Raw genomic sequence first — 17,269 nt, 5'->3', positions numbered from 1 at the left:
GATGAATGTAAAGGAATTGCTAATGGAATTACAAAATATCATTGACTCTTCTGTGACACGGGCTCCATTCTATTAGCTGAGCATATACTTGTACAAAGGACTTCTGAGCAATATCCCGGGGGCCGTGCACTAGTGGGAGTCACCTTCTCCCCAGGGATTGTGGCAATGACCCCAGGGTTGTCACCTCTACTCAAAGCAAACCCAAAGTGGAGCAGAAACTTCCATTGTCATACAACGTGGCATGTGTCTAATGTGACCAGTGTTCTGTTTTTCCTTTCTTAAATGCATGTATCTGGGGATAAAAATAATTTTTGCAATCGGGCTTCAGTAACTGTTTTGCACCATTTTGCTTTTACAGGCTCCTTTATTTCCCTGCACATTCAATGCTGTTGTGCTCAATGATCATAAATCTGCAAAAAGGAATTTAAAAAGATAGATAAAAGCTAGAAACCTTCCCATTGGACTGTCCGAATGAGCTCACTGACAAATCCTCATTTACTCCATTCTGCAGCCAGCAATAAACCGTATCCGACAGAGGCAATAGAAAAGAAATGGTGCAAACGTTTTTGGGGTTTTTTTTTTTTTTTTGGAAAGCCCATTTACAGAAATGACTTTTAGCTTAAAAAAAAAATCACTCAAGAAAATGGTCCCATAGGTGAACAACCCCAATGACTACTTGTGTAAGGGTTTATTCATTTGTCCAATTTTAGGTACCTGTTAATTTTACACATAAACACATACCCTTTAGGCTGTGTGCACACGGTGCGTTTTTTATGCTTTTTCTCCTGGCGGGAATGGGCCAAAAACGCTATGGAATCCTTAACAAGCTTATTCAGTGACAGTCTTGAAGTGTTGTGCACATGATCAGTAAATTTCCTTTGAGTATTTGCAGTGTTTTTTTGTTTGTTTGTTTGTTTTTTTCTTCAGCATGTCAATTTTGTGCATTTCTGCAGCATTTTTCACCCACGAACTTCAATTGTCAGTCAAATCCACAGCAAAAACGCAGGTATAAAAATGTTTACGGATTTGCTGAGTTTGTTTGCGTTTTACTTCCTATGGTGTTTCCTACGCTGTCATCTGTGGATTAGGCATTCGGTGAGTATGGTTTAATTAAGGTTCATTAAAGGAGTCTGTGTCATTATTTCAAATAAAGGACTTTATTCTGGGTGTCTGTGTTTTTATACAATATCACTATGGGGTTACTAACGGATAGGTGTCTTATAGACGCCTCTCCATTACTTACCTGTGGGCTTGATGTCACCTGACAATACAAAGGTAATATGAACCCCACTTGCCACCTCTACAGGGCAAGTGGGAAGAGCGAGGCTAAGCGCCAGATTTGGCGCATCTCATACATGCACCTTTTCTAGGGCGGCTGAGAGCTGCTGATTTAGTCTGTGAGAGGCCAATATTCATGGCCCCTTCCTAGGTTATTAATATGAGCCCGCAGCTGTCTCTCTAGCCTTTGCTGGTTAGATTTTATAGGGGGACCCTATGATATGCTGATAAAACTCGCCCATTCAAGTGATTGGATCACCCAAAAAAAGATGTGACGTGCACGGTCCATTTTTCACTGACTGGTTGGTAGGAGAAGCCGCCAGCCGTCATCAGGCAGTATAACAGTTGTGTGACTTGCTGTTGCATGGCTATTTTAGAGCTGCAATTATTCTGTAGAAACACCATCAAATCGCAGATAAGTCACTGTTAAACGTAATTTGCTTTGAAATCTATGGCAAGTGTGTCGCACGTGTAAATCTAATACATTTGGAAGCATTTTAGGCTATGTGCACATATTGTGGTTTGTTTTTTTTTCCCCCTTTTTTTTTTTTTTTTTTTAAGGCGAATTTTAAGCTGCGTTTTACAGTATCAGCAAATTCTGAGTTTTCAGAAAACTCATGCACACATTGGTTTTATTTTCCTGACTGATTTATAAAACTGTTGCATTTTGAAAACTGCAGCATGTCACTACTTCTTTCAGCATTTTTTCAGCGCATTTGCAGCGTTTTTTCACCCATCGAAAACAATGGGTACAGCCGAACCTGCTTTTTGTAAGCAGCTTAAACTCTGCTTAAAATTTGCATAAAAAACACACCAAAAATGCAACATGTCAACATAAGCTGTGCCGTACACCGTAGCTGGCTGGGGACTATGCTTTTTGGATTTGTAGCCCTAGAGGCCGGTACCTGGTGGCTTCTCCCCTAACTGACATGTTTCTCCCTATGTGACTGTATAGGGAAATACCGGTCAGCCCAATAGTCTGGATACGTGCCTGACACCTTCCTCTTTTACTAGTCATTAGTGATGAGCGAGTATACTCGTTGCTCTGGTGGTCTCCGAGTATTTGTAAGTGCTCGGAGATTTAATTTTCATCGCCTCAGCTGCATGATTTACAGCTGATAGACAGCTTGATTACATGTGGGGATTCCCTAGCATCCAGGCAACCCCCACATGTACTCAGGCTGGCTAGTAGCTGTAAATCATGCAGCTGCCTCAACAAAAACTAAATCTCCGAGCAATCACAAATACTCGGAGACCACCCGAGCGTGCTGGGGAAAACCAGACCGAGTATACTCGCTCATCACTACTAGTCATCCAAGACACAGGGTCCCCAACCAGCTTTTTAATGTCGCCAGAGTTTATCCCTGGAAGGTGTTAGAGCTTTATCAGTTCCTGAATACCCTCTTTAATGATTCCTGTATTAATCCTAAATGCAAACGGTAAGTGATTAAAAATGAAGGAAGGAAGGAGGAGTACAACTGCAAGAACACTACCCCAACCGTGAAACATGGTGGGGGAACTTCATACTTTGGGGGTGCTTTTCTGCAAAGGGGACAGGACGACTGCACCATAGTGAAGGGAGAATGGATGGGGTCATGTATTGTGAGATTTTGGCCAACAACCTCCTTCCCTCAGCAAGAGTATTGAAGATGTGTCGTGACTGGGTCTTCCAGCATGACAATGACCTGAAACACAACCAGAGCAACTTAGGCTACGTTCAGACTAGCGTTGCGCGCCGCTGCGTCGGCGACGCAACGCACGACGCACACAAAAACGCAAAATCGGACGCAAGAAAAATGCAACTTGTTGCGTTTTCTTGGTCCGACGCTAGCGGCAAAAAAGACGCAAGTGTTGCAAAACGCAACACACAAAAACGCATGCGTCCCCCATGTTAAACATAGGGGCGCATGACGCGTGCGTCGCCGCTGCGTCGCCCGACGCTAAGGCGACGCACACTAGCAGAACACTAGTGTGAACGTAGCCTAAGCAGTGGCTCCGTAAGAAGCATTTCTAGGTCCTGGAGTGGCCTAGCCAGTCTCTAGGCCTGAACCCAATAGAAAATCTTTGGAGGGAGCTGAAACTCAATGTTGCCCAGCGACCGCCCAAAACCAAATACTAAATTCTGTTTTTCTATTGTATCAAATACTTATTTCATGCAATAAAATGCAAATTAATTATGTAAATATCATACAATGTGATTTTACTGGATTTTTTTTTAGATTCTTTCTCTCACAGTTGAAGTGTACTTATGATAAAAATTACAGATCTCTCCATTATTTGTAGGTGGGAAAACTTGCAAAATCATCAGTATATCAAATACTTATATTTTCCCCACTGTATGGTGATACGGCATCTACCCGGCATTCATTATCTGAGATAGGAGCAAAAAATTTTTTAATTCTGACATCTGGGGCCTGAGTTAATTTTGAATTAAATAATTGTGTATTTCTCATTCTATCACTAACTTGAAGGGAATTTGTCATCTTAATGCCGCATAATGTAGAGCCAGAGACCCTGATTCTATCACTTACTGGGCAGCAAGTTGCATTTTTAATAAAATTGATTCTATCTGCTGCAGATGTTGCAGTACTGAATGCTGAGCTCTGTGTATAATCCCACCCCCACCACTGATTGACAGACTGCTGTGAACACTGTGCATAGGCAGAAAAGTACAGTTTTGGGGGTGCAATTGGACTACCTGGTATCAGGTTTACTAGACTTTTAGTGATTTCCTGCTGGTAAAGCAGCAGCAAGTAACCCAGTAAATGATACATTACTGGAATCAGTGTCTCTGTCCCTACATTTTGCTGCTCTAATATTACGGTAGGTGGCAAAAGCCTGCTGAGTGCTGACATGTTCCCTTTATTTTTTTCCTTTGGCATAGTAATGAGTTGACCATGTTTCCTTTCCCCATGTCACCAGCTGCCTTCTTGGCTCAGTCTGTATGTCTGGACGATACAACAGTGAAGTTTGAAATCTGGGACACTGCCGGACAGGAGCGGTATCACAGTCTCGCACCCATGTACTATAGAGGAGCGCAGGCCGCTATCGTGGTGTTTGACATCACCAAACCGGTAAGGATCTGCCGCCTTTCAGGCTAATTCAGCTAATTTGCCTCCTCTGTTTTCTCTGCTGGTGCTGTATGTTCATTCTGGATAAATACTTAGCTATTTGTAGAAACATTACTTTACTTATACGTTCCCTGGTTACGGCTTGTATTATAGTCCAGTTCTGCTGATTGTCACAGGAAACCATCAACAACCCTGACATAGGTCTTGTAATACAGTATCTGGCTTATTGATTATAGCAAGGTTTGTGAAGACATGGACCCAATTGTATTAATCATCTCTTCCCCAACCCCTCCCCCCCCAAAAAAAAAAAAAAAAAAATTGTCATAAATGGTGGTACACCCATTGGCTTATTGGAAGAAGACCAGATCTAAAATTTCACAGCAGCAGTGGATTTTCTGACTTTTAAGACCATTCACAATATTAATAGATTTTTTTTTTAGGATGCATAGAACTTTAAAAATGTCAGCCATGCAGTTGCAAATAATGCTGGGAGGCTTCAGCTCTGAAGCTTTGTGAATACAGCTCTGGAGTATTATAAAGGCTGTAGATCGGGACTCGTATAGAATAAGTGAACTATTATTTACATATGTACACAGTCCTCTTTGCGTTTCATTCTTTGTGTAGAATGTTCAGTGGTGTCTGGTGGAGTATACATGGTATTTAGTGTTTTAAGATCATGCAGCACTAAAAAGTTGAAATTGGAAAGAGAAGTCTTTGAAGAGTCTGCAGATCTTCTATAAAGGACAGCTTTAAATCGGCATGCTCACAAAAATGATTGCCTAAAGCAGTGTAGAGTATATGTACTATAAGTGCAGTAATATACTCACCAATTGCAGTCTTCCCCTGTCCAGCACAGCTCCGCTCCTCTTCTGGGTCACGTGATGGCTGGTCCGACTTACTAGGGGTCTATGTGTGACTCGGAAGTGTCTTCTCCAGTGTAAACTTATGGAGCTTCAGTACAAGACTCCATAGCCTTACATTAGCTCTCACAAAAGACCCCAGTGTGATCTGGGAAGATGGAATAGCCATCACGTGAGTTAGAGGAGCAGAGCTGTGCTGGAAGCTGGGGAAGATGGTGGTCGGTGACTAAATTACCGCACTTAAAGCACACATAAATTTTGACAGGTTTAGGCTATAGTTTCTTGGGAGTGTTTTAAAAACGGTTTTCTCAATAATTTAATTTATCAGCACAAGCTAGGTGATAAATGTTTGATTGTTGGGAACCATCTGATCTTGAGAAAGATGGTCCCAAAGTTTCCAATGTGAGTGGCTGCTCTGGATCTATGGAACGTATGACCACCTTTTCCGTAATAGTGACTGGATCAGTCTCACACATGCGCACTACTGCTCCATTCACAGTAGACTTGGGACCTTATTCTCAGGATTAAGGGTCTCAGAAATTGGCCCCCCCCCAGCGATCACTCATGTATTACCTATTCTTTTTTAAGGATTGTTTTATTTCATACATTTCTATTAATTACAATGGAATTTGTAAGCGTTTGTCAGCTCTAAAGGCAGATACTTGATAATGATCGTCTATACAGGCCAGGAATCGACGAACGAACAATCAAAATGTTCCTTAGTTAAATGAGATGATTTTTAAACAGTTTTCCAAAATCATCATTTTTGGCAACACATCTTTCTGTGTAAATGAGATGGGCTGCCGAGACCGCGATGATCTGTGGGCTGCCGAGACCGCGATCTGTGGGCTGCCGAGACTGCGATGATCTGTGGGCTGCCGAGACCGCCATGATCTGTGGGCTGCCGAGACCGCGATGATCTGTGGGCTGCCGAGACCGCGATGATCTGTGGGCTGCCGAGACCGCGATGATCTGTGGGCTGCCGAGACCGCGGTGATCTGTGGGCTGCCGAGACCGCGATGATCTGTGGGCTGCCGAGACCGCGATGATCTGTGGGCTGCCGAGACCGCGATGATCTGTGGGCTGCCGAGACCGCGATGATCTGTGGGCTGCCGAGACCGCGATGATCTGTGGGCTGCCGAGACCGCGATGATCTGTGGGCTGCCGAGACCGCGATGATCTGTGGGCTGCCGAGACCGCGATGATCTGTGGGCTGCCGAGACCGCGATGATCTGTGGGCTGCCGAGACCGCGATGATCTGTGGGCTGCCGAGACCGCGATGATCTGTGGGCTGCCGAGACCGCGATGATCTGTGGGCTGCCGAGACCGCGATGATCTGTGGGCTGCCGAGACCGCGATGATCTGTGGGCTGCCGAGACCGCGATGATCTGTGGGCTGCCGAGACCGCGATGATCTGTGGGCTGCCGAGACCGCGATGATCTGTGGGCTGCCGAGACCGCGGTGATCTGTGGGCTGCCGAGACCGCGGTGATCTGTGGGCTGCCGAGACCGCGATGATCTATGTCTATGTGCACAGAACATTTGTGTTAACGATTGTTCTGTGTTCATGGAAGTGCAGTCAGTCTAACCAAGGCATAAAACACGCCAGTTGCTTTGCGGTCTAATGGGCCCTAAGAATACAACGTTGTCTTGAAGTAAATACCGTACATTTCTAGTTAATGGGAAGTGGAAGCGGTGAGTCAGCAGCCATCGCGCTCCTCTGTCTGTTCTGGCTGTTTACTACTTTGATACATAATAATCCTTTTGTTTTTCTGGAGTCAGTTGAGGTTATTCTTGAGCCAGGTGTGGCTGGTGACTCCCTAAATACTGTGTGTCTTAATAGAAACCTGCTTTTTAATTACAAAAAAAGTTTTATTCATTCAAGTGTTGGCGATTGCCATGTCACCAAACTAATTTTTAAAAAAGTTTTCATAAGGGACCGATATTAGTAGCGTTGGTTTTGGCAGCACATATTTATTGAAAATTTAAAAAAAATAATTAGGGCAGCACGGTGGCTTAGTGGTTAGCACTGCAGCCTTGCAGCGCTGGAGTCCTGAGTTCGAATCTCACCAAGAACAACATCTGCAAAAAGTTTGTATGTTCTCTCCGTGTTTGCGTGGGTTTCCTCCGGGATCTCCGGTTTCCTCCCACATTCCAAAGACACACTGATAGGGAATTTAGATTGTGAGCCCATTGGGGACAGCCATGATAATGTGTGTAAAGCGCTGCGGAATATGTTAACGCTATATAAAAATAAAGATTATTATAAAAATAAAGATTATTATAAAAAATAAAGATTATTAGCTCTTAAAAAAAAAAAAAAAAAATAAACTTTGAAAAAGGAGCTCACCGATTGGCTTTGACTTGTTGTCAGCTCTGCAGACACCAGAAGCATCAGCAGAGACTCAGTTCTGGACCCTGGGAGGATGAGTTAAGCGCAGTTTTAATTGTTCCCTTTACGTATAAAAAAAAAAAAAAGTCCTATGCTCTCTGCACAGGACCTCTGCACATGTCACAACACGTGCTCACAACACACAAATCAATGAAATTGTATATAAAATGATTCTTGCCATCCAGTTTTATACCTAGATAAAGGAAGGAGTGAAAATAGAGTAAAAATTTGTTATTATGTACAGCGCACTTTAAAAGCAAAGCATTTATAACAAGGTATTCCTGTCTTGGCCATATATTGCATATCCACAGGATATGCTGCCTTGAATCAATGGAAGTGCATAATAAAAGGTCACATTTATTTGTTCATGAAAAACATCATAGGACACCAAGCAAATGTCGATAATACTATATAGAAGCTCCAGAACAATGAAGAAATTAGCGGTCTTGGGTCTTGTGCACATGACTGATTTTCTCGTACAAGTGCTATACATGGTTTTTCAAGGATAGCACTCATACCTTGTAAGATATTCTATGGGGCTGCGCACATGTCTGATTTTTGTTTATTGATTTTTTTTATTATTTCCTCGGACAGGGTGGAAAAAAAATTGGAGACGCGTCTGATTTTTATCCGAGTATTAGATCTAAATTAGCAATGCAAGTGTATGGCTCCATGAAAAAAATCAGTGTGCTTGACTAACATAATGGAGCTGGTCTGACCAAGGCCTACACAGCAGCTGATTCCTTCAAGAAGGAAATATGATCTGCAGACCCAAACTCTGACTGGTGTTTGATAACATGATATGCCATACATGTCCCCTAGATGGGGAGTCCGACCTTTGGGATCTGCATCTATGTGCCACCGCGTCCCAGCGGAGAATGAATGGAGAGAGATGTCCTGTAATAGGTCAACAGCACAGAATTGTGAATATCGTACAATATACCTAATACCTTTTCCATCGTTTCTTAGATCTTTGTCTTTATTTCTAGGAAACGTTTGACCGGGCAAAAGCATGGGTTAAAGAATTACAACGGCAAGCCAGTCCTAACATTGTGATAGCGTTGGCTGGTAATAAGTCTGACTTATCCGAGAAGCGGATGGTGGAATTTGAGGTAGGTTACTTTGTCAATGACTCTTGTCTGAATAACCAAGAAACCAGTAAAAGCCTTAAAGGGAACCTGTCAGCAGGATTGTGCACAGTAACCTACAGATAGTGTCAGGTCGGCGCCGTTATACTGATTACAATGATACCTGGTGATGAAATCCGTCTTGTGGTTGTTGTTTATTTATTTTCAGTTTTGAGTTAATGATTTGCCCATGCCCCGGGGCAGCCTGTCGGGGGTCTTCATGTGGTGCTCTGCTTAGGTATCCATAATGCAGACTGCTAATAGGTCACTGATCCCTCACTGACCTGCCCCCTAGGTTACATACTGAATATCTGTACATATTTTTTTTAAAAACCTATCGGTCACAGCTAGACACCAATAGCAGCTACTGCCCAGGCGTGGCAGGTGACACTTTCAAATTGATTTTTTTTTTTCCTTAGCTGAATAATGTGAATAGAATTGTATTATTGGCACATAAAACAAGCGATTATGCTGCAGAGCAGGAGCCATGACCGGCACTTGCCTGCAGAAGGGGTTTTTTATTTTTTTTTTTTAAATATGTACAGATATTCAGTATGTAACCTGAAAATAAAGATTAAACAACCACCACAAGACGGATTTCATCACCAGGTATCATTGTAATCAGTATAACGGCGCCGACCTGACACTGTCTGTGGGTTACTGTGCACAATCCTGCTGACCGGTTCCCTTTAAAGACATACTATGGGCAAAATATCACAGTTATGCCAAGAGCCCGACCAAGGGAAGCATGTCCGTGTCATGTATTGTCCTCTATGGCCATTTACACTAAGTGGAGCTTATATCTACCTGGTGGTTCTTGCTCTTGTCAGTGAACAAACCTGTGAGAGGTGAGACCCCTCCTACAACTGCCTGCAAGTTGAGAGTTTGAGAATATTCTGGTTTGGATTTAAATCCTAAATAGTGTGGCAAGGATGTTAAAGCCCCTTTCCAGCATTTTTTTTTCTTCATTGCATCGCTGGAGTGGCGCTTTAAATGTAATTCCTCTGCCCCCCGTTTGATACTCGCCTGCCATTGCCTTCATCATTTTCTAGTGTCACTCCCCTCTGCCTCCAGCGAAAAATTACCTGCTGGCTTCTCCAGTGTTTCATGGAGCTCGGAGGTCACTTTTCAGTGTAAGTCTATGAGAGCCTCATTCTGGCCTTGTTTTGGTTCTCACAGACTTGCATCGCAGAACCAGAGCTGTGTCCGATAATGGGGAAGACGCCGGACCAGTTGTAGGGGACTTACATTTAAAGCGCCACTCTAGTGCTTAAAAAAAAAAAGACATCGACATTGGAATGGCACTTTAAGGGTCAGTATATACTAGAGTATAAGCCTAGAATTTCAGCCCATTTTTTTAGGCTGAAGTTGCCCCTCTCGGCTTATACTCGAGTCATTCCCAGGGGTCGGCAGGGGAGGGGGGAGCGGCAGCTGTCTAATAATACTCACACGATACCGCTCATTACAGTAATGAATATGGACCCGAATCCACTCCCATAGGGGTGGAGCCGCATATTCATTACTGTAATGAGCGGTACCATGTGACCGCTCAATACAGGATGAAGCTGCCGGCGCCCGGAGAACCAGGGACCTGCAGGGACAGCGCCAGGAGCAGGTGAGTATAACGGGGGCATATTCACCTGTTCCACCGTTGGCGCCGCTGTCTTCCCCATCCTCTGCGGTGACGCTCAGGTCAGAGGGGGCGATGAAGCGATAAGTGTACGCGCCTCCCTCTGCCTGAACAGTCAGTGCAGAGGACGGGGAAGACACAGCGGTGCCGACAGTGGAATGTGGGACAGGTGAATATAGAAAGTGCCAGGGGCCTGAGCGACGAGAGGTGAGTATGTGAGTATTTTTTTATTTATCGCAGCAACAGCATATGGGGCAAATATCTCTATGGAGCATCTTATGGGGCCATGTGCAGCATTATATTGGGCAAATATTTCTATACAGCATCTTATGGGGCCATGTGCAGCATTATATGGGGCAAATATCTCTATTGAGCATCTTACGGGGCCATGATCTGCATTTGTGCAGCATTATATGGGGAAAATGTGTCTATGGAGCATCTTATGGGGCCATAATCTGCATTTGTGCAGCATTGTATGGGGCAAATGTCTGTATGGAGCATCTTATGGGGTCATAATCCACATTTGTGCAGCATTGTATTGTGCATATTTTAATATGGAGCATCTTATGGGGCCCATCATAAACTATATGGAGCATTATATGGGGCGTATTTTGTGTGGAGCATTATATGGGGCCCATCATGAATTCTATGGAGCATTATATGGGGCTCCCGATTCAATATGGATATTCAATAACCCTTAACCTACTGATATCTCAATTAATTTAACTTTTATTGGTATCTATTTTATTTTTGACATTTACCGGTAGCTGCTGCGTTTCCCACCCCAGGCTTATACTCGAGTCATTAAGTTTTCCCAGTTTTTTGTGGCAATATTAGGGGTCTCGGCTTATACTCGGGTCGGCTTATACTTGAGTATATACAGTACTTTTATGATTGCTATCTCCAAAAATTGGCATTACAGTCAATGTTATCTTCTGTAAAGAGGCTATTTGAATAGAGCTTTAGTGTACATCCACTTCTATGGGAGAGCTCCCTCCGTAGCTATCTTAGATAGACAATGAATGGAGCAGTAGTTGTAAATATGTATTACTAATTGACTCAAACAGGGTACCCCCATTCTCAAGATTGGTAGGAGCCTCACTGGTTGGGCCCACGGTGATTCTCCATATAGCACCTATGGATAGATTGTATATGGGAATTTATCCTGGTGCTTCCTCTTTCATTTATCATAATAAAATTATATACGTTTTCCCGCAGGAAGCGCAGACATATGCTGAAGACACTGGACTATTATTCATGGAAACGTCAGCAAAAACCGCGATGAATGTAAACGAATTGTTTCTAGCAATTGGTAAGTTGAGTGATTCTGCTTGTTTTTACATCTGATTCCAGTTTCCAAATGAATGAATGCCCAGTGGCTGCCAGGAGGCAGGGTGTCATCCAGTGATGTCCATGCAGGTTATGCTCTTCACGATACATAATATAAAATATTTATTCCAATAAAAATCCAACGCGTTTCAGAGCTTAGCTAGCTCCTTCTTCAGGTATCACTATACTCCGCGCTTATACACAGAATATTCCGTCACAAGCACAATCCTTTCATAAGGTATGTTCATCTCTAACATACCACCATCAGATAGGAGAGCATCACGTCACACATGCCCTTGTGTAGGACTAGAGGGAAGCGAGGCCTACTAAAAGGTCTTGGGGAAAGATACTATTTTTCATCTTCTAACACCGCTGATGTGATGAGTATATAGACCTGCGTCTTGGGATACGTTCCCAAAATCAGAAAATTTAGCAACAATTAGCCACCCCAACATGTTTCGCCATATGGCATCATCAGGAAAATGAGGCTATACTTAGAGCTTCATTCCCCTGATGACGCCACAAGGTGAAACATGTTGGAGAGGCATAAAAACGCAATCCACCATAGTTTTCTGCACCTGTGAAAGGAAGGACACCGCTGTACGAAGGCCAGACAGAGTCAAGAGTGACTCTCCTGCCTCATTATAGTGATTGGATCCCTCGGGGGTTCCATCTGTCACGCCACTCGGAGGTTTAGATGGAAACCCCAAAGTAAGTGCTCAGCGTAAAGCGCTGGATAAATGTGATCCCAAACGTCATGAAAAATGTCAATAAAAGCTTCAACTGAATCCACAAAAAAGTTACTCTTTATAAAATAAATTTGGGGCTGAAAGAAAAATTTTGCGAGAAAAAAGGTGTTTTTATGTTTTTGTTTGTAATTTTCTTAGCTTGTTATAAACTACTGTGAAGCACTTGGTGGTTCAAGATGCTCACCACACATCTAGATAAGTTTCTTGATGGGTCTGGTTACCAAAATGGTGTCACTTGTGGGGGGCGGGGGGGTTCCACTGTTTAAACACATCAGGGGCTCTCCAAACATCTGCTCTCAATTCCAGCCAGTTTTGCTTTCAAAACCTGAAACGGTGCCCCTTCCCTTCCGAGCTCTTCCATGCGCCCAAACAGTAGTTTACTCCACACATGGGGTATCGGCGTACTCGGGAGATATTGCACAACAATTTTTGGGGTCCATTTTCTCCTGCTACCTTTTTGTTAAAATAAAAAATTTGCAGCTGTTCTGCACCACAAACCGCAGAAAACCCGCAGATATTTTTTTCATCTGCGGGTTTTACTGCGGGTTTGACCTCACAATGGAGGTCTATGGGTGCAGAACCGCTGCAGTTCCGCAAAAAGAAGTGACATGGTACTTCTTTTTTACCGAAGCTATTCAGCGCGGCTTTTTTTGGGATTTTCCGCAATGTGGGCACAGCAGTTCCTGTTTTCCATAGGGTACATTGTAATGTACCCTGCATGGAAAACAGCTGCGGACCCGCAGCGGGAAAATCGCAGCGGTTCCGCATTAAAAAAAGGATGGTGTGAACATGGCCTAAAGGTGTTGATGGATTTAGCTTTCAAAGATCTGTATCTACATCCCATATATGTGATTTGAGGCAGGGTTTATCTGTGTGATCAGCCCTATAGGGTATTTGTACGAGAAATATTTTTAACTTTTTCCTAACTTAACTATATATTTTTATTTATTTTTTTTCTTCTCGTGCAGCAAAGAAAATGCCCAAATCGGATGCCCAAAACCCAACTCATGCCGCCCGTAACAGAGGTGTAAATCTGCAGGGATCGGACCAGCAGCCAAGAAGCGGGTGCTGCAGCAATTGATCCCACGACTACCAAGACAAAGCCTCTCCAGTATGCATTTTCTACGCAAATTCTTGTGAACACAGTCTAGGATGCCGCCTCTGTATCTTTACAGCTGGAGGGAATTTGGGTCTCGTTTTTTTTTTTTTTTTTTTTCCTTTTTATCATAGTGTTAAAAGTAAGAAACCACAAAACTGTAAAAAAGAGTTAAAAAGAAAACCGGCTCAATTTCCGAAATGCAAAATTCTGCGGGAATCCAGTGCTGGTTTTCTGCTCTAGTCACGATCCTTGCCGGACGACTGACTGTGTGACGTCTTCTATGCTTTTCTCTAAGCATGTCCAGGTGACTGTTAATAACCCGCTGTCACAGTCTGGAGTCTTTAGAGGACACAGACCTGTGCACCCCGAGCTCTGCTGTCTGCATCAAGAATTACATGTCTGAAGCAATATTCTGCAAGCACTTAAGGAAATCATCCGCGATCTGCATGTAGCTGGACCTGGACAGTTATGAAGCTGATGGCCTGTTCAGCACTAATGAGGTTTCTAAGCAGCTGATGGTATGTACAGTTTTACAAATAAAAACCGAGACGCTGCGTGTATGACTGGCCTCAGCCGATCAGGACACTTACTGCCTCTCAGCACTTCTCATCCCACTATGGCTGTTCTGTTACTTTCATGTGATCGCCCTCTCCTCCTCTGCAGAAGAACAAAACACTGTGGACCTCTTTGCACTTTACCTTCCATCCATTTGTATTTATCCTGAAAACGCCGATTTTTCAGCCTCCTCGCCCTTCCCTCACCAACACAAGTGTACATTATTCTCTCATCGTAAGGAGAACAACAAAGTGATCGAATGTGCTCTGAACAGAACTTTTGTATTTGCACCTTCAGATAATGTTTTACTTGAATCCTAAAATATTGATTTTTAACGTAACATTAAAGCAAGGAGAAACTGAAGCGTGGCTTTGCGTGTTGTGCCTATCTGTAGAATGTAGTCAAATTATGTATCGTGCGTGTTTTTGAAGGTTTCTACATTGGAGACATCGGTTTGGTGAACAAGACGACATTTTACAAAGGGTACATTGAAAATGGTTTATTCTAAGCTACCTGTTAACCATTTGGATGCCTGCACTCGCCAATATTGGATTTAGGCGATGTTCACATATCCAGTAATCATCAGAATGGATCCAGCAGCAATCCTGTGACGAAAAAGAAAAAGTTGTGCAGATACCACTTTTTTGTCTGGCTTAAAAAAAAAAAAAGCTTATTTCAACTGGATGCGGGTTTTTTTTTTTTTTTCCTTTACATTGAAGTCTATGAAAAATGTATCGGTAAAATGGCCATCCGTTTTTCTTTCATTTGAAAAAAAATCTGTTTATTTTTTTTTTTTTTTTGCTTACTGGATCAGTTTCAAATCGGAGAAAGCGGATGGATGTTTATCAGCTCAGTTCTCCATAGACTTCAATGTTAGAAAAACTGATCTAGTTGAAAGTAGTCTGCACGATTTTTCTGTCAATTGATTGCTGCTGGATCTGTTCTAAGTGGACATGTGAACATAGCCTTACCTTATTGTGATGTTCCTGAACAGTCTTTAATGTTCTTAAAGGTTACATATAGTCACGCAAAGTTAAAGGTCCAAAGGCTGAGCTTGGACAATCAGATTTTGCCGACCAGTTGCCTCCTGCCTTGTTTGCCTTGTGTACGTTTGTCAATGACACTAATCAAGCTTGGCGATCCTGATGTATGATCAGCAGAATCTTGCAGTAGTGCAGTCTCCACTTTTTTTCACACTAACATTTAATGTTAAGAAGTAACGTTTTTTTTCCCTTCCAACTGGACAATTCGTCCGTGCGGCTACTGCGGACTATTACAGATTGGTATACCGCTGATCAGGCCCAATTAGCTCAGGTTATCTGTTTTCCACCTAGCATATTGGGCCAACTCCCTAGCTCTTAATGGATTGAGATGAACTTAAAGCGGTTGTCCAAAACGTAACAATTTGATATTAACCCCTTCCCGACCTTTGACGCCACGTAGGCGTCATGAAAGTCGGTGCCAATCCGACCCATGACGCCTATGTGGCGTCATGGAAAGATCGCAGCCCTGCAGATCCGGTGAAAGGGTTAACTCCCATTTCACCCGATCTGCAGGGACAGGGGGAGTGGTAGTTTAGCCCAGGGGGGGTGGCTTCACCCCCCCGTGGCTACGATCGCTCTGATTGGCAGTTTCACTTTCAACAGCCAATCAGAGCGATTTGTAATATTTCACCTATTATAACTGGTGAAATATTACAATCCAGCCATGGCCGATGCTGCAATATCATCGGCCATGGCTGGAAACACTAATGTGCCCCCACCCCACTCCACCGATCGCCCCCTCCAGTCCTCCGATCGGTGCTATGCACCGCTCCGTCCTGTGCTCCGCTCCCCCCGTGCTCTTGTCCGCTCCCCCCGTGCTCCAATCACCCCCCCCCCGTGCTCCGTTCCACCCCCCTGCGCTCTGATCCCTCCCCCATGCTCCGATTCCCCCCCCCGTGCTCCCCCCCCACCCCATCATACTTACCGATCCTGCCGGGGTCCGTCCGTCTTCTCCCTGGGCGCCGCCATCTTCCAAAATGGCGGGCGCATGCGCAGTGCGCCCGCCGAATCTGCCGGCCGGCAGATTCGTTCCAAAGTGCATTTTGATCACTGAGATATCATCTACCACAGTGATCAAAATAAAAAAAATAATAAATGACCCCCCCCTTTGTCACCCCCATAGGTAGGGACAATAAAAAAAATAAAGAATTTTTTTTTTCCCACTAAGGTTAGAATAGGGCTAGGGGTAGGGTTAGGGCTAGGGTTAGGGTTTCGGTATGTGCACACGTATTCTGTTCCTCTGCGGATTTTTCCGCTACGGATTTGATAAATCCACAGTGCTAAAACCGCTGCGGATTTATCGCGGATTTACCGCGGTTTTTCTGCGCATTTCACTGCGGTTTTACAACTGCAATTTTCTATTGGAGCAGTTGTAAAACCGCTGCGGAATCCGCAGAAACAAGAGACATGCTGCAGAATGTAAACCGCTGCGTTTCCGTGCAGTTTTTCTGCAGCATGTGTACAGCGATTTTTGTTTCCCATAGGTTTACATTGAACTGTAAACTCATGGGAAACTGCTGCGGATCCGCAGCGTTTTCCGCAGTGTGTGCACATACCTTTAGAATTAGGCTATGTGCACACTGTGCGGATTTGGCTGCGGATCTGCAGCGGATTGGCCGCTGCGGATTCGCAGCAGAGTTCCATCAGGTTTACAGTACCATGTAAACCTATGGAAAACCAAATCCGCTGTGCCCATGGTGCGGAAAATACCGCGCGGAAACGCTGCGTTGTATTTTCCGCAGCATGTCAATTCTTTGTGCGGATTCCGCAGCGTTTTACACCTGTTCCTCAATAGGAATCCACAGGTGAAATCCGCACAAAAAACGCTGGAAATCCGCGGTAATTCCGCAGGTAAAACGCAGTGCCTTTTACCCGCGGATTTTTCAAAAATGATGCTGAAAAATCTCACACGAATCCGCAACGTGGGCACATAGCCTTAGGGTTAGGGTTGGAATTAGGGTTGTGGTTAGGGTTATGGCTACAGTTGGGATTAGGGTTAGGGGTGTGGGGGGGTTAGTGTTGGAGGTAGAATTGAGGGGTTTCCACTGTTTAGGCACATCAGGGGTCTCCAAACGCAACATGGCGCCACCATTGATTCCAGCCAATCTTGTATTCAAAAAGTCAAATGGTGCTCCCT

General features: G+C 43.9%; 1 protein-coding gene across 2 annotated transcripts in view; it reads left to right on the top strand.

Moving 5' to 3' along the window:
• LOC138644755 (ras-related protein Rab-5B-like) overlaps positions 1 to 14,452 on the top strand; it is a 46,716-nt gene extending 32,264 nt beyond the window's left edge. For both annotated transcript variants that reach the window (XM_069733541.1, XM_069733540.1), the window contains exons 3-6: positions 4,201 to 4,352; positions 8,590 to 8,712; positions 11,576 to 11,669; positions 13,404 to 14,452. In XM_069733541.1, coding sequence (XP_069589642.1) covers positions 4,201 to 4,352; positions 8,590 to 8,712; positions 11,576 to 11,669; positions 13,404 to 13,516 — 482 coding nt within the window. In that variant the 3' untranslated portion in view covers positions 13,517 to 14,452. The remainder of the gene's footprint in view (positions 1 to 4,200; positions 4,353 to 8,589; positions 8,713 to 11,575; positions 11,670 to 13,403) is intronic.
• The last annotated feature ends 2,817 nt before the right edge of the window (positions 14,453 to 17,269 follow it).

Source organism: Ranitomeya imitator, chromosome 7, assembly GCF_032444005.1.
Source record: "Ranitomeya imitator isolate aRanImi1 chromosome 7, aRanImi1.pri, whole genome shotgun sequence".
Taxonomy (NCBI): Eukaryota; Metazoa; Chordata; class Amphibia; order Anura; family Dendrobatidae; genus Ranitomeya; species Ranitomeya imitator.
This window is presented reverse-complemented; position numbering and strand designations above follow the sequence as displayed.